The sequence below is a fragment of the Aspergillus aculeatus genome, assembly GCF_001890905.1.
Source record: "Aspergillus aculeatus ATCC 16872 unplaced genomic scaffold ASPACscaffold_2, whole genome shotgun sequence".
Lineage (NCBI taxonomy): Eukaryota > Fungi > Ascomycota > Eurotiomycetes > Eurotiales > Aspergillaceae > Aspergillus > Aspergillus aculeatus.
The window spans coordinates 544,784-570,709 of NW_017962977.1; the positions used below are offsets into that span (position 1 = coordinate 544,784).

General features: G+C 53.4%; 8 protein-coding genes and 5 non-coding genes across 13 annotated transcripts; 9 read left to right on the forward strand and 4 right to left on the reverse strand.

Moving 5' to 3' along the window:
• Window positions 1-1,503: 1,503 nt before the first annotated feature.
• ASPACDRAFT_111280 (O-methyltransferase) lies at window positions 1,504-3,003 on the forward strand. Its single transcript, XM_020195534.1, has 3 exons — window positions 1,504-1,930; window positions 1,997-2,698; window positions 2,768-3,003. The coding sequence occupies exons 1-3, from the start codon at window positions 1,889-1,891 to the stop codon at window positions 2,810-2,812; spliced, it is 789 nt and encodes a 262-aa protein (XP_020059827.1). The 5' UTR covers window positions 1,504-1,888; the 3' UTR covers window positions 2,813-3,003.
• Window positions 3,004-3,055: 52 nt separating this feature from the next.
• On the forward strand, window positions 3,056-3,129 carry ASPACDRAFT_t43. The gene has a single exon. It is a non-coding gene; the product is annotated as a tRNA-Val (tRNA).
• An 851-nt stretch (window positions 3,130-3,980) lies between these two features.
• Window positions 3,981-4,054, reverse strand: ASPACDRAFT_t65. Its single transcript has one exon. It is a non-coding gene; the product is annotated as a tRNA-Val (tRNA).
• Window positions 4,055-5,678: 1,624 nt separating this feature from the next.
• Window positions 5,679-5,752, reverse strand: ASPACDRAFT_t64. Its single transcript has one exon. It is a non-coding gene; the product is annotated as a tRNA-Val (tRNA).
• Window positions 5,753-6,811: 1,059 nt separating this feature from the next.
• On the forward strand, window positions 6,812-7,793 carry ASPACDRAFT_1885050 (uncharacterized protein; the record flags this gene model as incomplete). Its single annotated transcript, XM_020198386.1, has 3 exons — window positions 6,812-7,040; window positions 7,101-7,156; window positions 7,217-7,793. 3 exons carry the CDS (start codon window positions 6,812-6,814, stop codon window positions 7,787-7,789), a joined length of 858 nt encoding a protein of 285 aa, XP_020059828.1. The 3' UTR covers window positions 7,790-7,793.
• A 266-nt stretch (window positions 7,794-8,059) lies between these two features.
• ASPACDRAFT_t63 lies at window positions 8,060-8,133 on the reverse strand. Its single transcript has one exon. It is a non-coding gene; the product is annotated as a tRNA-Val (tRNA).
• Window positions 8,134-8,851: 718 nt separating this feature from the next.
• Window positions 8,852-8,925, forward strand: ASPACDRAFT_t44. The gene has a single exon. It is a non-coding gene; the product is annotated as a tRNA-Val (tRNA).
• Window positions 8,926-9,897: 972 nt separating this feature from the next.
• Window positions 9,898-10,944, forward strand: ASPACDRAFT_39108 (zinc-binding alcohol dehydrogenase family protein; the record flags this gene model as incomplete). Its single annotated transcript, XM_020200543.1, has 1 exon — window positions 9,898-10,944. The coding sequence occupies one exon, from the start codon at window positions 9,898-9,900 to the stop codon at window positions 10,942-10,944; it is 1,047 nt and encodes a 348-aa protein (XP_020059829.1).
• Window positions 10,945-11,732: 788 nt separating this feature from the next.
• On the reverse strand, window positions 11,733-13,223 carry ASPACDRAFT_39109 (uncharacterized protein; the record flags this gene model as incomplete). The annotated part of the gene is made up of 2 exons (XM_020200544.1): window positions 11,733-13,038; window positions 13,132-13,223. The coding sequence occupies 2 exons, from the start codon at window positions 13,221-13,223 to the stop codon at window positions 11,733-11,735; spliced, it is 1,398 nt and encodes a 465-aa protein (XP_020059830.1).
• Window positions 13,224-15,527: 2,304 nt separating this feature from the next.
• ASPACDRAFT_56895 (T6SS phospholipase effector Tle1-like catalytic domain-containing protein) lies at window positions 15,528-17,357 on the forward strand (the record flags this gene model as incomplete). The annotated part of the gene is made up of 1 exon (XM_020203187.1): window positions 15,528-17,357. The coding sequence occupies one exon, from the start codon at window positions 15,528-15,530 to the stop codon at window positions 17,355-17,357; it is 1,830 nt and encodes a 609-aa protein (XP_020059831.1).
• A 1,663-nt stretch (window positions 17,358-19,020) lies between these two features.
• Window positions 19,021-20,550, forward strand: ASPACDRAFT_56896 (uncharacterized protein; the record flags this gene model as incomplete). Its single annotated transcript, XM_020203188.1, has 1 exon — window positions 19,021-20,550. The coding sequence occupies one exon, from the start codon at window positions 19,021-19,023 to the stop codon at window positions 20,548-20,550; it is 1,530 nt and encodes a 509-aa protein (XP_020059832.1).
• Window positions 20,551-22,808: 2,258 nt separating this feature from the next.
• ASPACDRAFT_56897 (uncharacterized protein) lies at window positions 22,809-23,401 on the forward strand (the record flags this gene model as incomplete). Its single annotated transcript, XM_020203189.1, has 2 exons — window positions 22,809-23,066; window positions 23,126-23,401. 2 exons carry the CDS (start codon window positions 22,809-22,811, stop codon window positions 23,399-23,401), a joined length of 534 nt encoding a protein of 177 aa, XP_020059833.1.
• A 795-nt stretch (window positions 23,402-24,196) lies between these two features.
• ASPACDRAFT_1885052 (uncharacterized protein) lies at window positions 24,197-25,078 on the forward strand. The gene is made up of 2 exons (XM_020198387.1): window positions 24,197-24,396; window positions 24,501-25,078. Exon 2 carries the CDS (start codon window positions 24,531-24,533, stop codon window positions 25,026-25,028), a length of 498 nt encoding a protein of 165 aa, XP_020059834.1. The 5' UTR covers window positions 24,197-24,396; window positions 24,501-24,530; the 3' UTR covers window positions 25,029-25,078.
• Window positions 25,079-25,926: the final 848 nt, after the last annotated feature.

Genomic DNA, 25,926 nt, shown 5'->3' on the forward strand with positions numbered 1-25,926 from the left:
ATGCGACGAGAATGATTAAGAAGACATACAATCCCACCCCCAGATGGCGTGATCTATCAGATGAACAGGCTAACATTCTTAGTCCTGCGGGCTTGCCACGTAGAATCAGACTTCTCTTACCTGTAGCCGAGATACCCACCCGCAACGTAATGACCAAGGAGCAACCGTGATGGACTAAGATTTGGGTACTCTGGACCTCGAGGCATCCTGCCTTACTTTTCTTCAGCAGATCGGACGAGGAACACAGAGGAATTGATTTTCCCCTTCAGACTTTCCCACGGCTTCCGGACCGTACCAGTCTGCGGACCTCTCCTACAAGCCTGACGCTCCAGCCGATCGCGTTGCTCGATCGTCCTCCGCACCAAGGCACCTCAGATGCCTTGACTTAAAAGTGCTGGCTGCACATATACCTTCGCCAAAATTCTCAAAACCGAACTACCCGCCTAGATGGGCAACGGATCGGGATTCCACTGGGCGAGGTACAGATCTTAATACCTCCCAAGTGTTCAGAAGCTTGACTCGCTTCAGGTCTCGAGCACTACTAGTCGCATCCGCCAGGCTTTTTTCATTCCATCGGGCCCTAACCCTGTGGGCAAATGTGGTCGCCCACTCGGCCTCGGTCTTGCCTTCGTGAATTGCCACCAGCCATATGCGACCGGAGCTCCAGGTTCAGTATTATTAACGATCTAGGAGTACCTCCTGTCTAGTTTGCTCAGCCTTGTATTTTTGTGTGAGAGATTGTCGTCAATGCCTTCTTCGAGCCCCAAGTGGGAGCTGGTTTGGCGTGTCGAATGGTCACTCACTGCCGATTCGAACTGCGGAGGCCTCAACAAGAGCAGATATTCTGGCGCGCTCTCTTGTTGGGGTGCAGTACAGTATTGATGGTAAAGGTTCCGGGCCTCAGGAGCATGTTGTAGGTCAAATCCTCTTCGGGTAATGGGCAGAGTCGCAGTGCGGATCTACTCGCCTAAGGGTCAGCAAGGTCTTAGCGTTGAGTATAATCAAGCTGCAACTAGAGGGGATGTCATATCTCTTACTTTGTCGCTTTTTGCGCAGTGTGTGACCTACTTCAAGATCCATTTCCAGCAGCCCTTTCTGAAATCGGTACTCTCTGCAGTGCCATCCCAAGTCGCTAGCTAGATCACTGAGCAAGTTGCACCAAGAAACACGAAGGCTTTCACCCCTAACTTGATGCGTGGGTGTCATTGCCTGAATACCAATTGTTGAAGAACAAAGGAGTGAAAAAGAATTTTGGAGCGCATGGGTTGAAAGCAATAAGATCCAAATTTCAATGCTACACATGTCGATCTCATCATGAGAGCACAAGTCAGCACAAGTCAGCTCAAAGAGAACAGTGTCCGTCAAATCAGCACGGGAGCAGAGCAATTAAATCAGGTTTCAAGAGCGACTCTGGGCATGACTAAAGCCTATGTGCGTACCTTTAAGGAAGCCATGGATTGAGCTCAGCCTTGTAGCTTGGCAGGTCGATCGGCTTCTACCCCGCGATCCGGGCTCCGAATCCTCGGCTCCGAGCCATCCACCGTGTTTTATCTCCGTGGTGCATTTAGGCTTAATCCCAGAAAAGCAACACAACCACACAAGATAGTCGGGTTATCATCATCAAAGCTACGTCATCCGTGTTAAGCCCGAGTTTCTGTCCGGAGACAGGACAAAGAAGGGGTAAACTCCATGACATGGCCGAATCGCCAACGGCTGCCTGGGTACAAAGAACCCCAAGCACCATGACATAAAAGACTCGCACAGCTCAACGGGAAACCTTGCAACCTCAGTCTCAAGCCTACACAATCACCTCCAAGCATCGTTTCCCTTACGCACACCTCTTAACATTCATCGCATACTTCAACGCAACCCTACACCGCAGTACACAATGTCCAAGCCCCACGCCCCAAAGCCTCTATCCCACGCTCTCGTAAGTCCACCCCGCCAACAATCCTAACCGCAAACACTAACCTCAACCTCCGCCCCGAGGAGCAAGGATGGCCGCGAAGTCGACCTCCTCCACTACATCTACGCGCACCCGGACCTCCCCACCCTGCGCAACAACCCGACCGCCATCCTGGCCGCGATCGACGCCTACAGCCACACGCACAACCCGCTCATGAACATCGGCGCCGCCAAGGGCGCCTACATCCGGGACCTGATCGTCGCCCACAAGCCCCAGGTCATGATCGAACTCGGTGGGTACGTGGGCTACTCCGCGATCCTGTTCGGGGCGACGCTCCGCGCCGCCGGCGGCACCCGGTACCTCAGTCTGGAGCAGAACCCGGAGATGGCGGCGGTCGCGAACCAGCTGATCGATCTGGCGGGTCTGAAGGATGTGGTGCGGGTAATTGTGGGGTCGGCGGCGTCCAGCCTCAGAGAGTTGGTGGCGGATGGGGAGGTGCAAGCGGCGGAGTTGGTGTTTGTGGATCATTGGCAGAAGCTGTACCTGCCGGATCTGTGGTTGATGGAGGGGCTGGGTGTGCTGGTGCCGGAGAAGTCGGTGGTGGTCGCGGATAATGTGGTGATGCCGGGGGCACCGCAGTATTTGGAGTGGGTGACGGCTGGGTGTGAGGAGAAGAGGAGGTTGTTGGAGTCGCGGAAGGGGGAGAAGGGGTGGGAGACGACGGGGTTGAGACCTAGGCCTGGGCTGGTTTATCAGACTGTTGTGCGGGAGTTTGAGACGCAGTTTGGCAGGGTATGTGGCTTCTCTTTCCCTTGCCTTGGGTTTAAGGGGAGCATTGAATGTCATGCTGACTGGATTTAGGATGGTGTTGCGGTCACGACGGTTCTAGGCGAGGAGGATGTTTAAGACTGGAATGGCTTGTCTTGTCTACGCTGGGGGGGTAGGAATGGGCTATGGGAGAGAGGGCTGACAGAGAGAAGACGCTCGGGTGACGCTGAGTTTAAGTGGGCATTATACAGAAGCCTGCGATGTTATGCTATATTTACAATGTCGTTCCCTCGTTTAGAAGAGGCTTGAGTGAGGAGCTTTGATCACTGTGTCATTATCACAGGCTCCTGAAACCAAAGATTTGGGCTTATTTCATCAATTGGCCGGATGGTGTAGTTGGTTATCACGTATCGTTAACACCGATAAGGTCCTGGGATCGAGCCCCAGTCTGGTCATTTCTTTTTTGCTTTTTGCTGCTTCAAGACCACAATCTCTCCCTTGACATGGCTATGACCATATGACCTTACTACCTTAAATTCGCTGGAATTTATTATCTTGGCTCGGTACAGTTCATGGTTTTTGTATGAGGAGAGATTCGGCGCTGGACTCATTGTCTCGGTCAAGTTAGGGCTAGGTCTGCGAACGGCATCGCCAATCACCCAAGCCGGGGTCTGCGAGTACTTTTTACGAGAAATCAACTCATGAAACATGGGTCGGGACAATTCGGCTCGTTCAACAATTAACGTCTCTCGGAGGACACGTAGAATCCCAGTTGGTGGGGGACATTAGAGCTGACGTTCAATGAGTGGCAGTCTGAGTAACTCAAGCCCGTCGGAATATGCCTGGGTCTGGATGTCGGAGCAGGAGCTAAATTCACTGTTCTTTCATTGGGATATAGACATTGGCTGTAGAAGCTGTTTTCTTGACTCGGCATCTCCAGGCTTAGTCGGTTTACATTTCTCATGCACTCTCGTGGACTAGGTGCGTTGCCCAATACCAGATTGCGACAGGGCACAACGACCAGGGTGATTGACCTTTACCAAGCTCAGATTGATAAGGCAATAACATGCTGCCCATGGTGCTGAAAGCTCTGGTTGCGTCGGCGTTGTTGGCGAACCATCTACATTAACCGCCAGAACGTGGGGTATCCCGCAGCCCATGGAAGGGCGTAAGAAACTCCAGAAGCCCAGCAAAATCAGTGCCCAGGAACCATTTGGCAAAGGGGCAGAGAGTTTTTGCGAACCCCTTGGATTCCACGATGAGTCGTCGTCGATAAATCATGCAAAAGATATCGGTGGCAAAAAGATGACCAGACTGGGGCTCGATCCCAGGACCTTATCGGTGTTAACGATACGTGATAACCAACTACACCATCCGGCCAACTGTGATTTTTGTGCTTTATATTAACACTATGTTCTTCTGGTCAGCTTCAAGCAGTATTGCAAGCGGCACTAAACTGTCGTGACTTGGTAATTATCGCTCACTCTTCATTGCCATCGATCTAGCTCACAGAAGTTACCAGGCTTTGAATCTTGAACAGATTTCTGCGTACTACCATCGGGTTTCTTGCAAATATGTATGTTGCCGATAAGAATGTGGATTGACGCCCCAGATGGTTTAACTGTCAAGACAGGTGTTGTGCTGCGTACTTCGTATATACCGAATCATCCGCTTGGATGCTATACAATTGCGCAAATAGGAGGTCTGGTCGACTCACTGTAAACAATATCCGTCGTGGTAGGGTTATTGACATGCGGAACTCTTTTGGGACAAACCGTGCTGCGTATTGCAGAGATGTGCTTAATCCATTTAGTCCTGGCGAAGGCCGTTGGCTCCGCGAAGCAAGACATTTTAGATGGCCCTGGACCTGGCTAGGCATAATCGTGCATGTCTTCAATTCTGAGAACTCGCCTCTGGGTGTATCTGGTGCGTGGCAATAGCAGCAATCAGTGTGATAGAACATGAGGTATCTGCTTTTGAGCTTCCTTGGATATTAAGAACAATCATTAAAGACCATCTGATTCGACAAGGGAGAGTGACAGGGCAACTGAGACCGTGTGAGGCAAAGCAAACTTACCCTCGACGCTTTCTCCAGTTGACAATACTCGAAATTCGAGTGGGATTGGCTGGGCGTAAAAAAGGGTCAAGTAAGTTGAAACTGGGCAGAAGGGTGCCAAGTCTTGACAAAGGAGAAATCAATTGAGTTGTAGTTCGTGACCTACGAATTACAACAGGTGAAACTTGAACTGGTGAAGAAATATCCTCACAGACCCTGGAGTACCTATCATTCCATTGTACCATACGAGAGAAGTCTCATGAGTCATTGCAGTTACCGAAGTCCATTGCGAGATACATACTGGGTCATAGTGTGATGTGCATCTGAAAGTTAGCACTGTGGGACAAGGGAGAACCGGAATAAAGCATAGCTTCCGGGTGAGGATGATGCTAATAGCGAGGCAGACGCACGGTGGAATGAAGAATTGCTTGTTTGAGACGAACTTGATATGGAAACAGGTGCAACGTTCAGTGGATTGATGAGTTCTCAGATGTGACTTCCTCATTTACCTCGGGTTATCAGCACATAAAAAAGGTCGTCCTTCTATCCCCTACAAATGCCTGGCCATGGTCATGCACTTATTACAAGTCACTTGGATCTTGCCATGCATCAGTGCCACTCTGCGTTGTAATGAAATTGACTTTCTTGACTGGGCTTACTTTTTAAACTCCTTGGGAACGGCATGATTGAGTGGCTCATCGTGACTAAAAACATTCTGCCGTCAGCTTGGCTTAGGGTAAAGCATTGTTCGGCAGTGACAGCTTACACACTAGGTCAAGCCGCAATAAGGTTTCGCAACACATTCCTGACGCTCGGATTTCATCCCGACTGGCTCGAGCTAGTAGCAAAAATGAGACTATGACCCAAATAGCCTCATCGTTATGTTTGCGAGTACATGATGGATTTGAGAGGATTGGACTGCTCGGCAAGCAAAAATACAAAAAGCAATGACCAGACTGGGGCTCGATCCCAGGACCTTATCGGTGTTAACGATACGTGATAACCAACTACACCATCCGGCCACTTATATAATGTTGCTTGAACTTTGTATTTATGGTTCAAAGCATACGGAACACTTCTCCCTTCGGCAAAAAGAGATCTAGACGTAAGAGTGAGCAGCAGGTCAAAGAACCATGTTTGAACTACTAGGTAACCTTACCATTCTCCGTTTTCGGCATCACTTCTGAGCTGTCTTAAAAGATAAAACTAAGCCAAAGATCATGCAATGTCTCAATCTTTGTGTCTTGTTTTATGTTGCCATGTAATCCTCACATTACCACACTCTCTGCCCTACACGGATACTCGACAGAATGTAGCGACGCGATGGTGTCAACCATGAGATACCAATCTATGCTTAACAGGGCGGCATTAAGTTGTGTCTGACTAAGCTGTAGTACCTAGCTATGGCAAGGCAGTACTTCGTAGTCCCAAAAACTTGGACCAGTCGAAGGGGTTCTGATTGTCGAGGTGACATGTGAAGCTTTGATCTCTCGCTGACGAAACCCGCAATCAAGCACACATATATCAGTCCCACTTCATCTGTCTCTGTTCTCTCAGCTTCCCGTGGTATGATGCCATCATCAACTGATTTCTTTTCTTTTCTTTCGGAAGAGTTCATGAACTGTGATGATGGGCGAGGAAGCATTGAGGTGCATGGGGCTCTGTAAACACAACTGATCACGGCCCCTATTGGCCTCACGTCACACCACAAATCAGTTGAAGGATCTGGATTCCTTCTTATACCACATTATCCTGCCTTATCTCCTGTTCATCACCACCTCATTGTCCTATTCCGCGTGTACTCCCACCCTGTTCTTACTCTTCCTTCTCTCTTCTATCCACGTTGCTCAACTCCTATCCCGTCACCCTACTATCCCATCCAGAACTCCGAGAAACCTACATCTCATTAAGAACAATACTCTGATCTTCTACCCTCTTTCTAATTTTCTTGGAATCTTTCTATCCTCTCATAATCGCTACAGAGGTGCAACGCATCCACCTTCAGACACTCCAGCGCTCTCCGCATGGAGCAACCAAATACCACAGCCCCGAGCTTGGAGATGGCGGCGTCGAGCTCAGCCATGTGCAGCCTAGTACCCGAGTTCGACGATCCGAGGAGAGCGGAAATCATCTCACAGATCGGCTCAGGCCTATGCATCGCCAAGGTTAATCCAAGCGTACGGGCCCTGCTCTGGCTGGCTGATGTTGAAGCTCTCCGAGCTTTGTCGGAGGAGTGCAACAAGTCCCCTGGAATGTTCCGGCTCTTATTTGTCCAGGGCGCCGACACATTCAAGGACGCGCTGGAATTCTGTGAGTGGCGAGAGAATATATACCCAGCCTCAGCTTTCTGGCTAACTTTCCTTTCACCAGGGAGGGACAGTGTATCCGAGACATGGGATGATGGAGGTGATGGCTTGCGGGATCCGGTGGGTGTTGCTTTTTCCGGTAATGTCTCGCGGATGATGAGAATCTGACCACAGGCACAGTGCGAGGAGCGAGACGGATCCTGTGTGGTCACCCGGGAAGATGGTGGAATCCGCTGTTCGGGCAACGCTTTCCCGTGTCGGCTGGAGGCACCTGGGCAGGCAGAGGAATCGGGCATGCTGTGGGACATTATAGGGATATTCTGGTCGGGGCCTAGGGTGGCATTTTGGAGACAAGCGGCGATTAGTTGCGGGTGCACAGATGGACTCGAGAACGGGATTCTCATGTGTCTGGATGTGGGTACGGCTTGGGCCAATCTAGGCTTTGCTCTAAAGCCGCTCGAGCTGAGCCAGGATTGCAGATCATTGACCGTCCAGATCTACCGGCTCCCTGGTCAGACGTATTCCGCGGAGGTTCCGTTGGTCTCGCCCCCGGATATCGACCGAGCCAGCAATAACTGGCTGGAATTCAAGGGTCGATGGTCCAACACGATGGTGAGGTCTGGTGATATCGTTTGCTTGCGTACTAAGGACCCGAAGAAGCTTCCACTGCCTTCCTTTCGGCTACTGGAGATGCAGTGGTACTTGCATCGTGCAGCTGCACTCAGTGGACTTGCCAGCCCTCCCAGGCCCTAGTTTCTGGGTTAGACCGGCGAAGAGCGGAAAGTGAATCAGCATAATGAAGGAGGATGGGCAGTTGGGGACTAAGTCTGGTGTTTTAGATGGATAGGGAGGTGGTTGTCTTTGATGTGCGGAGGATGCGATTGGGGCGAACTTCTGGGGTTGACTTGCGAAAAAAAAAAACATTTCGTATATCTCGGGAGGTGACCAAATTTGTGTACTTGCAGCTAGTATGCAACAGAGAATGACAAAAACGATACCGTCCAGGGATGTGGACAAAAAGAATGACCAGACTGGGGCTCGATCCCAGGACCTTATCGGTGTTAACGATACGTGATAACCAACTACACCATCCGGCCAGTTTGTTATTTTAGGCCTTTTTGTATGACATTATGATCTTTAATAATCTGGTAGAGAGGAAACAAAGCAAAATACTTCCGGTCCTCTTTTTTTAATCAATAACTTCACCACACTTTCGTAGGATATATCAACTAGAATGTGAGGTCAAGGTCCTGCGTCTACTTGTTTGTACAGATAGAGACTGTTGTGCAATATTCTTATGTATCAATTTCGCCTGTTTTGAGCTGGATAATGCCAGGAGTGTGACAACTTGTGGTTCGTGCCCATTAAATATATCGGCTTCGATACATCCACTAGAACCACTAGCAATTGGCAGAACTCCCCGACTTCCAAAGCATTGGACGAAGCCGCATCCCCGATACCCAAGCCACATAACAGATACGACCATAAAGAGTGCAGCCCAAAGTAGGATCAATTGCTGTCACCCCCAAGAAAGTCCCGCGTTAGTCTCCTACCACGCCCGTAGGAATAATTTGGAGTGCTCCAACTTTCTCCAATCCTAGTTCTAGACAGGCCGTAGGTCAGTTTCAAGTATGTGAGCACCGGCCAAGCTCTCAGACAAAAGCCGACCTATCCTTACCCCCAATGTTTACGGAAGAGCCACCCTGTGCTGCTGGATAACTTGCAAGTTAGCGTGGGACTCTAGTGAAGTATGCTGTACTGTCTAAGATCTGTCCAAGCTGATCCAACATAGAATTAACCTCCTTATCATCAATTGGCCGGATGGTGTAGTTGGTTATCACGTATCGTTAACACCGATAAGGTCCTGGGATCGAGCCCCAGTCTGGTCATCACTTTTTGCCAATTCTCCTAATGCATACCCCTTCCCACACTGCAAGCAATTGCTCCCAGAAGACCCTCTGCAATTTCACCATTATTTCATTAATGCACCGCACCACGAGTCATAAACGCTATGTGGAGGTGTCGAGTAGAATCCAACCCACAGCATACAACACATACCCATGTCCGGCCGGGTCCGTCGGGCAATCTACCGGTGCCAAGACCAGGCTACAATTTAGGTGCATGGCGTTCACTAATCTTAGGAATCAAACTTAATTTTAACCGGCAGCTCGGTATCCCAGCGAGTACGGTCAGGAATTGATTATCAACCCGTGATAACAAATCATACTTTCTACACCTTGAAAACCCTGCGAGACAGCATTCCAAGCGGTGATTAGCGCATTCCTCCGAGGATGAGTAAACACGCACACCCCCAAGGTTGGAACTCCAACTGGCAAGAAAGTATCACCATGGCCATGAAGCACTGTACCAGACCCAAATGTCAATCAAGCCGATTCAAATTGTGGTTGACCAGCAATTGAGTTTGTAGCTTGGCGAGCGAAATAGGTCTAGTTTCCGCTGCGTCGATTCAACGGGTCTGCAGAGCTCTGCAGAAACTCCGTGCAGCTGCGGCCTCCCTCGGTTCCTCTAGAAAACTCACACCGCGAGGATTCGCTGCAGAAAGTGGGTCCTGTCGACACACACGGAAATGCTGCAAAGCAGCGGCCCAGATGAGATCACCAGAAGAAAATCGAAGTCGATTTGTCATCTGAGAGTTTCAATGGCCTCATTGACGCCATTTGTAAGCATTTCCTCCTTTCCCAGGTATGGGAGTAGCTGCAAGCTTCTTAAACCTTCATCTGCTATATAAACCATCCAACCCCTGCTAGAGTCAGACAGAACAATTCTCCCACCATCCATCCACCTTTAACAGTTAATCCCACCACAGCACAAACCCATCCACAATCACCACCACCGCCGCCATGTCCACCCAGAAAGCCATCGTGGTCAGCTCCCCCAAGCAGGCCAGCCTGGTCCGCGACCGAGCCATCCCCACCCTCCGCGACGACTACATCCTGGTCAAGACGGTCAGCGTGGCCCTGAACCCGACCGACTGGAAGCACATCGCCTTCCTGGCGCCCGTGGGCGTGCTGGTCGGCTGCGACTACGCCGGAATCGTCGAGGAAGTCGGCAAGAACGTGCAGGGCAAGTTCCAGAAGGGCGACCGGGTGTGCGGGTTCGTGCACGGGGCCAACGCCGTGGAGCCCGAGGACGGGGCCTTCGCCGAGTACATCGTGGCCAAGGCGGACCTGTCGACCAAGATCCCCTCCAACCTGAGCTTCCAGGAGGCCGCCACGCTGGGCGTGGGCATCACGACCGTCGGCCAGGCGCTGTACCAGAGCCTGAAGCTGGCGCCGCCCACCGCACCCACAACCACCCCGGAACCCCTCCTCATCTACGGCGGATCCACCGCCACCGGCGCCCTGGCCATCCAGTTCGCCAAGCTCTCCGGCTACAAGGTGCTGACCACCTGCTCGCCGCACAACTTTGACCTGGTGAAGCAGCTGGGCGCCGACGCCGCCTTCGACTACAAGAACCCCAACACCCCCGCCGAGATCCGCCAGTACACCGATAACAAGCTCCGCCTGGTGCTGGACACGATCTCCGTCGAGGCCAGCGCCAAGTTCTGCGACGAGGCCCTCTCCACCGAGGGCGGCGAGTACACCGCCCTCCTGGCCGTGGGCATCGAGCGCCAAAACGTCAACGACCGCTGGACCCTGGCCTACACCGCCGTTGGCGAGGACTTCACCTTCGGCGAGACCCCCATGCCCGCCAAGCCCGAGGACCGCGAGTTCGCCGCCCGCTTCTGGGAGACCGCCACCCAGCTGCTGGCCGAGGGCAAGATCAAGGTCCACCGGCCCAAGGTCGGCGCCCGCGGGCTGGAGGGGGTCATGGAGGGGTTGGAGCTGCTGAAGCAGGATAAGGTCAGCGGCGAGAAGCTCGTCTACAACGTCGAGGAGACTCCCTAGACTTCGGAGGTTTGGACGGTAATTATGCGATAATGACTATATAGAGTATTTTTAATGTGGGAATTGTATTTCATTGCTTATCTTTCTACTTTTGTGCTTCGTAGTATGTCTCTTGCGAGTTGTACTTCCACTTCTCCTAATCAAATTTCTCTGTCAAGCAGATAATCAAGGGTATATATCAAGGAAGCACGCAGATAACTTTCTCACAATCTAAGGTTTGCTTGTCGCGGACCAAATCAAAGCGAAATGAGCTCGCCCGCATGCCAGAACCCCGCCCCCCTCCGGGCCACCGCCTTCTCGCCGTCTGCCAGCCAGCAGTTCCAGGGCCGCGGGCCGCGGGCGTTGCATATGCCTTCCCAAACGAGTCTAGTCTCCGATCTGCCTGGGCCGCTGCTGCACGACGGAAACTAAACCACAACGGGACCAGCGACTTCCACCCGTCCGGTTCCCCCCAAGTAAAAGTCCTGAAGATACTGAGTACATCCATTCTGATCACTCGATTTAATTGAATTTCTCTTGAGGCTTCGGTGAACATTGATCAGTTATCTTCGGAGTGTGGCACTGTGGGGTGTCTTCCTGGACTCGATTAATGGGTCAGGGTAAGGAAGGTTGGTTGCGGACGGACCCAGTTGCCTTAAGTATTTGGTTGTGTCATAGTTCTCGATGAATGGATATCCGCATGCACGACTCCCCAGTCAAAAGAGTACCTACTATACAGTCCATCGTACCTAGAAAGCAAGCTACACGACACCAGAGAACAAACCAACATCCAACCCCCACCCCCCGAATCAAACCTTCCACCTCCAATCCTTCCCCGCCGTCATCTCCAACCGCACCCCCAGAATACAAAAGCTGGCCGGAAATAGCAGCGCCATCACCACGAGCGCGGCCCGCTCGTACACCTCGGGCGCCGCCAGCGCGCGGCTCTGCGGGATCAACAGCCCCGTCAGCGGGGTGCCCAGCAGCGCGCCCAGCCCGCGCACCAGATACAGGGCGCCATTGACGCTGGTGAAGTCCTTCTTGCCAAACAACTCCATCAGCGAGGCCGGGAACAGCGCGATGTAGGCGCTCGCGAACGCGCCGTACAGCACCGTGAACACGATGAACAGCGCCTTCCCGGCGGCGGTGGCGCCCGCGACCGTGGCGGGCACCCAGAAGGCGGCGACGGCGACGGCGCTGAGGAAGGTGGTCCCGAAGAGCAGGTTCATGCGCCCGTACTGGTCGGCCGCGTAGCCCAGTGCGACGCGCGCGACGGCGTTGGACGCGTTGCTGATGGTGATGAAGTTCGCGGCCGTGCTGGCGGAGTAGCCCAGCGCGCGGCCGAAGGCGGCGTAGTAGATGAGGGGGGTCGAGTAGGCGGCGGACTGCAGCATGCAGCCTGCGGCTTTGAGGAGGAATTTCTTGGTGAGGGTCAGGCGCCAGTTGATGAGCGGGGGCTGGAGGAGCGCGCGGTAGGGAGAGCCGCTGCCGGCGCGCTGAAGCAGGGCCTGGCGTTCGGCGAGGATCTGCTGGTTGAAGTTGGGTTCCCATTGCACGGCGGGCGAGACGAGGATGATGGCCAGGGCGCAGATGGCGCCGGACACGCGGAGCGCGTTGCGGAAGCCCATGTGGTTGATCATGGCGGTCAGGATGGACGGCCAGATCATGCCCCCGACTGCGCTGCCGGAGATGACGATCCCCATCGCCAGGCTGCGGCGTTCGTTGAACCACGTCGGTGCGGTCGTGGTCGCCGGGATGTATGACATGGACACGCTGATGCCGACCAGCACGCCCTGCGTGAGCGCGAATTGCCACAGGGTGCGGCTCACGCTCGCCAGGATGTAGGTGACCCCGAAGATGACGCCCGCGACGGCGACCACGGCTTGTGGTTGGTAGAGCTTGATCCACATCATGACGAAGGGCCCGGTCATGGACATCAGCCCGATGGCCAGGGTGCCGATGAGCCCGATCAGCGCGGACGATGCGCCTGTGAAGGGGTTGTCCGGCTCGCTGGCCATTTCCTCGTAGAGCGCCTGGTAGACTCCGGCGGAGAAGATGAGGGCGTTGGTCGTTAGCATGATGGTGAACCCGGCTCCGATGACCAGGAGTTGCTGTCTGCGGGAGCAGTCCTTGTAAGCCCAGCACCCAAAAGAAGGATGGCATCACCTCGTGGCATCTCATGTGTTGTCACGAAGGGCGCACACGTACACTCTTAGATCCTTGTCTCGAGGCAGTTCGGGGGGAGCGTCCCGGAATTCAAGCTCCCTCGAGTCAGTCATCGTTTCGGTCTGTGTCGACATGGTGGAAGGTACAAACGACCTGTCCGGTGTGAAAGAGACAAGGAGTTCTCTCAGACTGACTTCTCTGCGAAGACGGCGGAGGTGAAATTAAAAGATGGAGAAAAGACTTCAGCCGCGCGGGGAAGTGAATAAGCGTCGCCCTACCCCGGCTTTGCTTATCCGGCGCTAACTCCGAGGTTCGGTCCTCCCCCACACCATCCTCAGTTGAATGCAGGCAACTGTGACAGGGTTCAGTTGCTGGGTACGATGCAGCCATAAAGAGACATCATCTATCTTACCAAGGTCTCCACGTTGCTATTTGCCATGATGAGCTGACTAGTAGGTGTCAGTCGAGTGAGCGCATCCAGCAGTCACCGGGTATACCTTCTGCCACATCACCACAGATCCGTCCTCGAACACCTTCTCGCATCCTAAATCATAGCAATTTGAAAGCCAAAGGAACAATTTTATACGGTGAACAACAATATCCAGATCATTGAAGCAGCCAACCACGCTCCCTTAGACGACAACAACCAAAGACAGCTATGTCTAAATACGGGATCAACTGGTCGGAACAAATCCGAGCCCCGGCTCGCCATCTCGGCGACAAGTCCGCCCTCAGCTACAGTCAGCTCCTGTTATACCGAACTTTGCTGTCAAGGATTCCACGACATATCGGACCTATTTAATGCTCGCACTGTTCGACCTTATCCATTTACACCGCGCTTGATAAAAAGAAGTCCTAGGTATAAGAAACTAAGGTGGCGGTCTCAACTGGACCTTATAGCGAGAGTTGACTGTACACTACACATCATTCCCACATGGAAACAAACCCCCAAGTCAGCATCTAATCAATTACATTATAGCTTACTGCGAGGTCATGTTCAGCACATACGACCACAGGGTGTGGAAAATAGGGCTTCCCGTCCGCTCAGCCGTACTCAAGCCACACGCCGGGAGGTTAGTAGTTGGGTGGGTGACCACCAGCGAATCCCTTCTGTTGTATGTTTTTCATTTTTGATGTCTCTTCGCCATCTAATCGATGAAATCGCCCCTTGACAACATTCTCCATCTGAAAGGGCCCTAAGTGGTGAGCACAGTACCCATATCTTGAATTATGTGCGTAGTCCTGGCACCATGACATTATGGCATTAAGGCAATAAGGCAACAAACCCGAGTGGGCGCCCTTCGCCCTCCAACTCTTGCGGTCATTCTAGACTATAATAAGTCTTTCTGTGGTGTAGCTTACACAAGCCTCTATCAAAGTACATTGTCAACCTCCCACATCCGCAGCGAAATCTCTCTATTTTATGATCCCAAAAGTTCTAAGTAAGCCAAGTAGATGAATTAGACTGCGAGCCTGTCCCCTTGGACTCGGATAGATCCCAGGATCGGGCCGGTGCATCTGACCGCACGGAGCAGGAAATATGCTTAGTCTTGCCTTCTACTGTATCTGGAATGAAGAAAGTGAAGACGACGCCAAATGTCCCGACCAGCGACTCGGTGATCTATGTATGCCCACAAGCCTTTTGAGCTGTATGAGGATTTTATCGTTGATGCTCTTGTGGAAAGCCTAGTCAGTGCTGTTTCCGCACAATCCCAGACGTCGGTGGTATGTGTGGCGTCCGTGCTTGAAAACCGTAGGTCATCTCATGTCGATTAAGATGTAGATGGCTGACCTGTGCAGTAAACAGACACGTCTGTAAGCAAGATACGAGGCATAGCCTCGGAGAAAATGCGCTGAGGCAAGAAACCATTGCTACCCCCGGTCACACGAGTCAGATGGCAGAGTCAGCCACATCGAAACTGGAGGTCTCACACCACACACACAATGCCACAATGCATACATGAATACATCTCCAATATGCATAACACAGTTTTACGAGACAGTGGCGACACTCCTACCCATCAGCTCAAGTGACAGATCGATAGTTCGCTAAGCCCGCATCAGGCGCCGGCCCGTGCCAAAGCACGCGGGCAAAAATAGCCGATCCGCCGCGGCCAGAACCCTGCACTCGCCACGCGGTCGGATCGCCCGTCAAGACCCAGCTCGGAGCTGAAAGAAAGTGGGACCCTTGTTATCTGTGGTTGGCAGGGTTGGGGGCAGCTGAAGAAGATGTGGAGAGGGCTAGACCCTGGTAGCATGGCGGATGGCCGCCAGCTGAGTATACGAAGACACCAAACTAGGGCAATCCTGCCGACCGGGTTTTCTCAGGGGTAAATCCCACCATCACTCACCATCAGGAGTATAAGTCTGCTAGAGGGTTCCCGAGTGAGTGTGCTAATCTATCACCGAGTTTTGATTTTCACATTTTAACCAGCAGGATGGCTCGGACTACGTCTTCCGCATACGCTCCCAAGCGGATCATCCTCTGCTTCGACGGGACATGGCAGACGGCCGTGTCCGGGCAGCAGAACTCCCCCTCCAACATCACGCGCCTGTGCCGGGCCATCAAGCCCGTCGCCCACATCGACGGCCAGGACTGGCAGCAGGTGGTCTGGTACGACTCCGGGGTGGGCACCACCTCGCTGGCCGTCAGCAAGATGCTGGAGGGTGCCGTGGGCGACGGGCTGGACGGCAACATCGTCGAGGCCTACAACTTCATCTCGATGAACTGGAACCGCGGCGACAAGATCCTGTGCTTTGGCTTCTCGCGCGGCGCGTACACGGCCCGCGCGGTCGCCGGACTCATCGCCGACGCCGGCATCTGCGAGCCGCACAAGCTGCACCGCTTCCCGGACCTGTGGAAGCAGTACAAGAACCTGAAGCGGAAGGGGGTCTTCTACAACAGCGACGACTACTTCCAATTCGTGGACGGGAAGGCCTGCGAGCAGCACCGGAAGCATCCCGGTACCGCCACCGGGTTGGCATGGGAGATGCATCCTAATGAGCGCTGGGCGCAGACGGATTCGCGGGGGGTGGAGGTCGTGGCCGTATATGACACCGTCCAGGCGCTGGGGATCCCTGAGGTGGCGGGGGTCCAGCTGCCTGCGAACCTGATGTGGTGGAAGGACCCCCCCGGATGGCACAATGTGACCCTCTCGCGGCATATCAAGCATGCATTCCAGGCGCTGGCCCTCGATGAGTACCGCAAGGCCTTTTACCCCGAGGTCTGGTGCTTACCCTCGGGTTATCCCGACGCTTCACTCCCGGAAGTCCGAGCGAGACTTGCCAAGGAAGTCGACGAGAAGAAGGCTATCTTGGACAAGGCCGGAGCTTCCAGAAGAGCCTTGGTCAAGAAGGCGGAGAAGCACGGCCAGCTGTATCCGACGGACTACGAGACCCTGGATCAGCTGGCCAAGGAAATCAACCTAGCCAGCAAAGCAGTCTGGGAAGCCCGACGCGACCTGGTGGTCAGCGACGACAATCTCAATCTGGGCACGCCGCAGCTCACGCAGGTGTGGTTCCCCGGCTACCACATCAACATCGGCGGCGGCTCGAGCGACACGTTGATTAATTTCGGCGACATGGAGGAGATGTCGAACATCGTGTTCGCCTGGATGCTGGACCAGATCGCGCCGTTTGTGGGCATCCGCGAAAAGACCATCCAGGATCATTACACGGACCGGCAGGCGACGATCGCGACCTTGAATGCGGCCCTGGAGAAGCAGAAGGAGATGGCCAAGACCGAGTCCTGGGGGGAGTACCTGGGTCGCGGGGCGAGGTGGCTTGGGTCCGCCGTCATGCATCCCCTCACCCCGGCCCCGTGCACCGACACGCGCCACTATACCTGGGGATTGGGCAACATGCCCGACAGCTTCTCCAACATGTATATCCCCAATGGCAAGAAGCCGCGCGCGCCCAGTGTCAACATGTACCGCGACGAGAAAAAGAAGACAGGAGTCCTCGGTGCCACCTGCGCCTACATCCACCCGGTCGTGAACTACCGCGTGCAGCACAAGAAGGACTACTTGCCCATGGGCCTGACACGGGAGCAGTACAGCCGCCAATTGGTGGGGGAGAATTATTTCTACACCCTCAATGGAGAGAAGTTGCCCGAGTGGAGTCTGGGAGGAAAGGGTTCCTATGAATTGTTGGCCCTCCAGCAGCATGAGGAAGCAATCGGGTATATGGCCCAGCAGAACCACCCGGGGGCGCAGTTGCTTTGGGCTAAAGTGCAAGCGGAGCGGAAGGCTGAGGCCGATGATGCTTAGTATACACGCTACTATCATGTGAAAGAGGAGGGGCAAGGGGAATACAAAGATTCTGCCTCAGGCTCAGGATAATTTCCTTTGGGTGTGTTGTCGCGGGATGAACTCCCAACCAAACGCTGCGTCGAGAGCCCCGCGACCGTTGTTTTGCGCAGAAGGCATTGGACTTTGAACTTTCAGCTGTTGAACTTTTTGAACATTCTTGGGATAGCAGGAGTTTTGGGGGGTGGAACTGGTCGATCACGGGATTTATATAGGTTTTGGTCGTATAAGCAATACATATGCTCTGTAACGTTGGCTAGCCCCATGAGCTGAGTAGGACATTTCACAGACCCTCTTGACTCCATACTGAGGCTATCAAACTTAGTTGATGTTCTTGACATGAATCTCCAAAAGAATGACTCACAATTATTAGACTGCTGTGAGTTGCTCGCTATCCCCAGTAGGGCAACCGCCATCAGCCATCATGGATCCATTTTGGGGAGGTCGGAAATCTCCTCCACCTCAATATGCAGCAAATGCAGAGTGTGCAAGTATCAGCCATGGTGCTTTGCGTGAGTGAGAACTCTATAGTCGAAAAGCTAGTCGAGACATATCCATATGCTTCTCTGTTTCGATTCGCCCAGCTCTCACAAGAAGATTAGGGCAGCATGGTAAAGGAGGAGTCCCACTGGCCCGGGGCCATATCCGAGCGGGCGGAGTGGAGGCGCGGCCAACCAGGGGAAAAAAAAACTCCCCTTGCACAGACATATTCTGGCCGCCTTCTACAACGCCTATAAAGATATTTCTCCTAGAAGCCCCTTTTCGGGAAGCATCCGAGTTAGCACATCTGACCCTTAACACTCTTCTTTCTGAATGGCCCCCAGGGAAATCACGCCATCAACTCCAACCCAGCCAACGACGTCCTTTTTGTGGATTGTCGCTTTCTCCGGGATCGCAGATGTGGTACTGCATGCTAGCCAGGAGCTAGACCTCAAGCTTCAGGGAATGGGATTATCATGCCGACGGTCGGACTGTTGAGTCGAAACTGTGCAAGCTACGCAGATTTAAGCTGGAGGAAAACCTAAAGACCTTCCGATTCCGCGGCGGTCATAGTGCAGCATCAACATAAGTAGATTAATTAGACGAGCGAATTACCCAAAATGAATGCGATCAACGGCGCTAAGAGCTATACGCGGTGGGGACTATAGCCTGCAGCCTCGTCGGAAAGGCTTACCTTATATTACTTTGGGGGTTAGCTTCGTCTGCGGAAATTAGTCCGGAAATGGGATTTCTGGGGTCTCTAGCTGATTCTGTCTGGAATATGTAAGAGAACTTTAAATCAGTCCATACGGGGTCTTTTCGCACGTGTGGAAGTGGGGGGAAGGCTACGTAAGCGTCAGCGGTGGATCGTGGAGGATCACCTCATGGACAGGGCTACATTAGCCGGGCCGGTGGCTCAAGTATGATATTCACTGTTAAATTGGGGAAATCCCACGCGATGAGGCTCCTGTGGCTCATGTGCCCTTTTGGCCCCTTCTTTACCCCCTCCCCTGTCAATCAGGTGAGGGGTGAGTAAATTGAAAAAGCAAATAAGAACGGCGGTTGGCGCCTGCCCCCTTGCATACTTCACCTTCTTCTCCACTTCTCTTCAGGTCACCGAAAGTGTCTGAGAGACTCACCCAAAATGTCACTCGTTGACCTTCCTAATGAGATCCTGGATGCTGTATGGTTCTATCTGGGTCTTCCTGACTGGTGTGCTCTCCGCCTGTCATGTCGGGTGCTATATTCGAAATCGCTGGCGACGTTTGTGAGCCGTCATGTCAAGCGCATCAGTGTCCTCATAACATCTGACGGGCTTCGAGAACTCGAAGCCATCGCCACCCACGAGGTATTTCGAGCGCACGTGCAGGAGCTCTGGCTGGTTCCCGAGGTGTTTCGAGGCCACTACGATGTTGACTACGATACTTTCGTGCAGGCCAAGCTCATGGCTGCGGGGTACTTCGACCAGCCCCCAGTGGCGCACGGCACACACAGTTCTATCACTGAGCTGGTACGATGGGCGATCGACAACCTGCGAAGCGACTACGAAACGTATCAATCCGCGGTGAAAGCCCACCTCAAACTCATCCAAGCCGACTCACTCCCTCACACGCTCGCGACCTGCATGAAGCAACTCACGAATCTCTCCACCGTCGGCCTAGAAACCTACCCTCCCTCCGCAGCGGGACACAAACACCCGCCCTGTCTTGGCCGTATGGCCTTACGCCGCAGACTCAATCACCACCCATTTGCTAACCCACACATCCCTCACAACTGGGAAAGAAGCCCAGACTACCTATGGAGTGAAGAGAATCGCAGCATCCGGGCGCCCGTCTTCTCCGCCCTGCTGCAAGCCATCCCGACCTCCACCGCGCAGATCCAACAACTGCGCACCTGCAGCGAAGGCGAGCACTGCGGGATTCCCCCCGAACAACTCACCTTAACGGACACCCACTACACAACCCTCCAACCCCATCTCCAAGCCCTTCAAACACTCGATCTATGCCTCCAATACGCAGACCCCCACTCCGACACGACCGAGTCCCCGCTCCTGCGCCTCCTTCTCGCCGCCGCCCCGACCCTTACCACCCTCAAAGTCTCCCAATGGAGCACGAAAGACGAGCTGCCCGCCGACCACTTCACACAATTATCGCACCACATCCACTTCACGCGCCTGTGCACACTCTCCCTCCACTGGATTGAAGTCACGCAGCCCAGTTTCCGGGCCTTCCTCCGCACCGCCGCGCCGACCCTGCAGACCCTCTCGCTCGTGAGCGTCAGCCTCATCGACCGCATCGACCTCCCCACCCGCTCGAACCCCTTCTACGACGCCGTCAACGATCTCTGGCGCCAGTTCTGCGACGGCATCCGCGACGACCTCCCCGGGCTGCGATCGCTGGAGATGAAGGACATGGCATACCGCGGACACGTGCTGCGCATCGAGGATGGAATGCGTGCAGTCAGCGGGAAGAAGCTGTCCCGTCGGGTCAGTGCAGCGGTGGCTTTGGCATACGACGCGACGCAGGCGGAGGTGGGGTTGGCGGCGTGGCTCAACCAGCTGCAGCTACCGGAGCACCGGTCGGCGAGACTGGGGCAGCCCTTGCCTGGTCGGTTTAGTAGTATGGCTGCATGTTCGGATCTGCTGCGCTTATGGGGATCAAAGACGAAGAAATGAGCATGCTGCTCGGGAAAGGAGGGAGGGGGGGGGGTCAGTCGCTGCGTGTTTTGGTCGGGTAGCTGTGACAGCAAGAAAAGGGTTGGCGTCTGGGATTGATCTTAGTATGGTGGGATGTCGGTGGTTTAGGGAAACTTGATGCCGGCTTAAGGAGCGAGGTGGCCGAAGGGAAGAATAGTCATTCAGAACGGCAGATGATGCATGATTGTATGTAGTATACCTGGTAGTAATTTGCAAACAAAGATAAGCTTGAATTATGCTCTGAGACATTTCTTGCTTGGCTGCGGGGAAATTCCTCCAAACAATCCAGCCAGCCCCTTTTTCTGGGGCCATGCCATCACGTGCCCGGGATTGCCGACAGGGTCTGTTTGACTTTGGGGGGCTGTCGGAGTTGCCGATGACGACGAACGATCACTAGGGTAACGAGTATGTACGGTCTATTCCAGCCCAGTGTGGTGCTCTACCTGGATGATACACCACTACCGACCGCTAGGTGCAAACGCCGGGTATTACTTCGGGTATATCGCTATCCCTGAGTCCAGATTTGCAGACGCTCGGGATAGATACCATCCCAAAATGCAACACTGTTCCCAAACTACTACCTCGGAATATAGCTTTCTTTGCAAGAGATCCAAGAGGGCATCAATTGCCCCTCTGGGGAAGTGATGTCTCGTAGAGAGGTAGACTAGAAACAACCAGACGCAGTACTACGCTACACCGTTCCAATCTTCCATTTCCCAAGTCTTACGGTCCCTTTCGGGTGGCTATGCGTAGGCTAAAAACCTAGCTGAGCAGAAAGTGATCGGCTTTCGGGTATCCCTGTCCTCTTACCTTTATTGCAGAATGGACATTATTATTTGCTTCACACAGACAAGAAGCACATACGACCACAGGGTGTGGAAAACAGGGCTTCCCGTCCGCTCAGCCGTACTTAAGCCACACGCCGGGAGGTTAGTAGTTGGGTGGGTGACCACCAGCGAATCCCTTCTGTTGTATGTTTTTGCTTCTAGTCCTAGTTCTCTTTGGTCAGAGGAGTGCAATGCGGGTACCAGATATATCTCTTTCATTTTTTTCTCTTCTGTTTCACCTGTACCGCTAATTGCTAATGTGTTTCCGGCCGGGTGGAAATGTATATCTCCACTGCGAGTCGGCTGTAACCTGAAGGTGATATGTCGGATCAACCTGGAAGATATTATTTATGGTGAGCCCGTTCCGGGCCCTTATATGCGTTGGATAGTCTCAAGCACCGATTCAGAAATCAATCAATCCCAAGCAAATAGAATTGTGTGGTAAATAGAACAATCTTTCCCGCTCCCACCACGCAAGTGATATCTGCTCCAGCCGCATATGACCCACCGATCCTAAGACCCGAGCTGAAGTCCTCAGCCGCACCACACCATCCTTCTGACGCCCGACGACTAATTGTAAGATCAGTAGCGGCACCAGCGGGCTCATCCCCACGTGGCAAGCGAAGATCAGACGCCAGAACAAGAAGAATAGGGTTTCATCAGATCTTTGATTCTACCGTGGCTAGCCGGCTAGTGCACTGTCGCCACAAGGCAGAAATCATTCACCGACAATCCAAACATAGTCCAATATAGATAAATAAGCAGCCATTCGCCGCATCTGCTGCTCGGCAACGTACCTACTCAGTACTAAAAGACTTTGATGCTTCTTCCATATTCGTACCACGGGATTCAAACTTGCAACCATGGTCTCCTGTGTGATTTCTCACCATCTGGTCAGAACCTGGACTGTTACTAACCTGCGATTCAGACAAACCCAACCAATTATTATTGAAGTCGGGTATGCTACGCTCTCCTTACATATCACATTCCCTTGCGATTCCGATAGAGCGAAGCATATCAATTTGACCACAAACGGCGTAGAACCTACGCTGGATTTGCCAGTGACGATGCCCCTCGTGTGATATGTACGTCTCCTTAAGATCTTGATCTTCCATGCTACGTACACTTACCTTCAATAAACAGTGAACGAAGACTGCGGACTGTAATCACCCACCATCCCAACCTGAGTTGGGGAGAAAAGCCCCCCCCGGCAAAAAGGAAGGAGGGCCTAACTGAAACAACGCCACCCAACACAGACCCCCCATCCTCGAAATCTGACCGGGGGGCCTGGCCGCGATCCTCCAATACGTGTACAAAGCCCTGCAGGTCGCACCGGCGCACCACCCCATCCTGCTCGCGATATCGCCCACGACAGCCAGCTGCCAAGCCCAAGTCGACCTGGCGCAGATGATGTTCGAGATATTCCACATTCCGGCGCTGGAGTTCGTGCCCGATGCGTTATTGCTTGCGCAGGCCGCAAATCGTACGACCGCGGTCGCCGTCAACTTTGAGACTTCGTCGCCCTATCCTGTCGCTGTGGTCGACGGGGTGGTTGCGGGATCTTCGACCTCGGTGCCATCCTCTTTGACGAGAGCTACTCATGATGTGCTCGTCAATGGTGCTTTTGATCCGGGTGTTAAGCAAGTCTTGCTTGGCAATATCGTCGTGGTATGTATACCAGTATGGGTTTCTTGATCACCTCACTCACGGTTGGCTTAACTCTCTAGCCCGAAAACATGAGGCACCCGGAAGAGTCGGTTGGTCTAAGGCAGCATATGACTGCCGGTATGAGCAGGGATGTGGCTGAAGGAGTTAGGTTCGTCGAGCCTGAGACTGGCGAAATCTCCGTCTGGAGAGGCGCGGGCCTCATGGCTGCTATCTGTAGCGGCGAGAACCGTTGTGTGGTGAAGGCGGACTTCCAAGATAAGTTGCGCACGCATGATACGGAAGTTGTGTCTCAGATCTTTTCTGAGAAGGGCTATACACTATACAGTGCTAGGTAGTTCGTGAACTGTTCAATACTGGTTGTGTGCATCATGCTCATTTGACGGATGAGTGCGGGTTGATGTTGTGGTCGGGCTTGAGTGAGCATCCCCATGCCTCGTGCTGTTACATATATTCTTGCTCTCTTGGATTCAATGTGAGTATCAAACACCAACCTTGACAACATGATCTGCACGATATGAGATCAAGCGTTGAGTAGCAAAACTGTACAGCTGAGCCCGGGGACTGATTGTGACGTAAACAAACACCACGTCGGCTCGCATCCCCGCCCTAAGTGGGGGGCGATCGGCAGTACCATACCCGCGGGCTTGTTTAATATCGTTCGGCGAACGGGGCCATCGCTCTCAGCCACTTACAACACTAGAAACTCACCTGGCAGCTGTCGATCTGTTGACCTGCCAGTTGAAGAATACATGCATGATGTTTGTGTGGATGGGAAGAATCTCCTCGGGGGACAGCTGTCGTCCCAAGCGGAACAAAGGCCCCACTCATGACGACAAGGGTTCCAGTTAGTAACCTTCCTTCGAACACTACACAGTAACTCTAAATCTGCGCCATTGGCAGGTACTCGGAACTATCAGCCGCCCCGGTTGCTACGAGCTGAACATGATCAACGCCACAAGCGCCGATCACGAACTGCCCTCCGCAAATCCCTACCAGATCTCCAACCTCGCCAAGAGCACTGACGTTCACGCATCACATCTACATGTACATGTCCTGCGAGATCTGACATAATGGGGTAAGCGAGGGTGATAAATATCACGAGCCTATCCCGCGCTATCTCGCTCGCAGCAGATTCCCTTTCTATCCCCATCAACCATTCATCCCACGCAAGACTATTCCAGATTATTCCTATCATTTCCCTACTCGACCCTAGCCAGAAAATACCCACTTATCCCACCGAGGTCAGCCAAAATGACGCAACTCAACGAAAACGACAAAATCGAACTCCAGGTCGCCCTGGGCCCGCTGGGCACCGGCATCTACTACATCTGTACGTTGCCCTCACCACCGCCCAGACCCCATCATCCCTTCACCCAAACCCTACTCTCATAGAATCCCTACCCCCTTTCCAACCACAACTAACCTTAATCTCAGAGGGAACGCATTCGCCCCCTCCGCAGCCTCATGGCACCGCACGGGCCAAGAGACCGCGGGCCCCGCGCTGCCGAACTGGTGCCTGGCGTACAACCAGTCCGACGACCTGGTGTGGCTGAACACGCAGGGCTACCACGAGGGGTACTTCGTGGTGAACAGCGCGCCGGGCGGGGCGCATTTCGTGTGGGCCGAGTTCGCCGTCAAGGCGCGGGACCACGAGGCCCGGTACATGGTGCTGGAGCGCGGGGTGATCCAGAGCATGGGGGGCCAGGCGGCGTGCACGCACGAGGATATGGTGGAGTTCGCGCGGCGGTGGGGCGGCTACGAGGTCACCGGGGACGAGAAGGAGTACTTCCTGGGGTGTATCCGGGCGGCGACGCAGAAGCGGGATCCGATGGCGGCTTGAGTTTAAAGAGAATAACAATGAATTTAACGGGACCTGTAGTGGTTACTAAGATTGGTAAACTCCGGATGATGCCAGTATTCATACCACCCGATGTACTTTTGATATTGCTGTCGGCGGCCTGATGCCTCGGTAGCCAGGCTACTCACCACTTGCTACAGCCATATTGATGGTTCCTCGCTTAGATAGCCTCCCATGGCCGACAGCTGGATCCAATGCACATACACATCCTCCCACATCCTTAACAGCTACCACAAGAACATGGGAGCCTGTTTTTGTTTCTCCAACTGATATAGCTAAAGTAGGAAGGTCACACTGGAGGCAAGCCGTAAGCCGTTCTACGTTGCTATTTCAAATCTCCATCCTTACTCCTCTTGTGTAACCATCAAGTATAGAACTCTATCCGATAATGTAAACTGTCGGGTATATGAACATGTGATGAATTCAGATACGTGAGGCTATCTGAGCAAGGCTATCGTATGCCCCGTGGCGGGCAGTGAGCAGAATTGCTATATCGAGGCTTTAGAAAGGCTGACGCATACTTTCGGAGTTTCTGAAGAGGTAAGATATATATATCAATTCATACTTAGTGCCTGTAGCACTTGACCACGACAAACAAAAGAACAAACAAACACGTCCTGACATCCCATTAAGAAGAAGGGGCTGGGCCTCTTCTGAACGAAGAAAGAAGTTGTTTGGCGACGGCCCGACGGCCGACGACGGCGATGTTCGCAGTCAAAGTAGTCAATAGAGTCATAAGCTATAGTCGGCGTAGGGGAGAAAGGGGGATTTTCAGACAGCAGCCAGAGGACCCAGTCCCAGAGCCTGCATCACAGTACCAGGCGGACAGAAGGCGTAGTCCACGCGGAAAGCCAGGACATACTTGCCATTATGCGGCTTCTGCTTAGGCTGCACCTCGGACTGGTGACATCGATGGCATCGACACACAATTCGAAGGATGGGTCGTACGAAAGTGATATACAGTCAAGCCACACTGCTACCCAGTTGTGTACTGTACCTGGG

Coding starts and splice junctions, on each gene's coding strand:
- ASPACDRAFT_111280 (XM_020195534.1), top strand. CDS start 1,889: ATGTCCAAGCCCCACGCCCCAAAGCCTCTATCCCACGCTCTC. Junction 1,931..1,996: donor AGCCTCTATCCCACGCTCTC/GTAAGTCCACCC, acceptor CCGAGGAGCAAG/GATGGCCGCGAAGTCGACCT. Junction 2,699..2,767: donor TTGAGACGCAGTTTGGCAGG/GTATGTGGCTTC, acceptor GACTGGATTTAG/GATGGTGTTGCGGTCACGAC.
- ASPACDRAFT_1885052 (XM_020198387.1), top strand. CDS start 24,531: ATGGCACCGCACGGGCCAAGAGACCGCGGGCCCCGCGCTGCCGAACTG.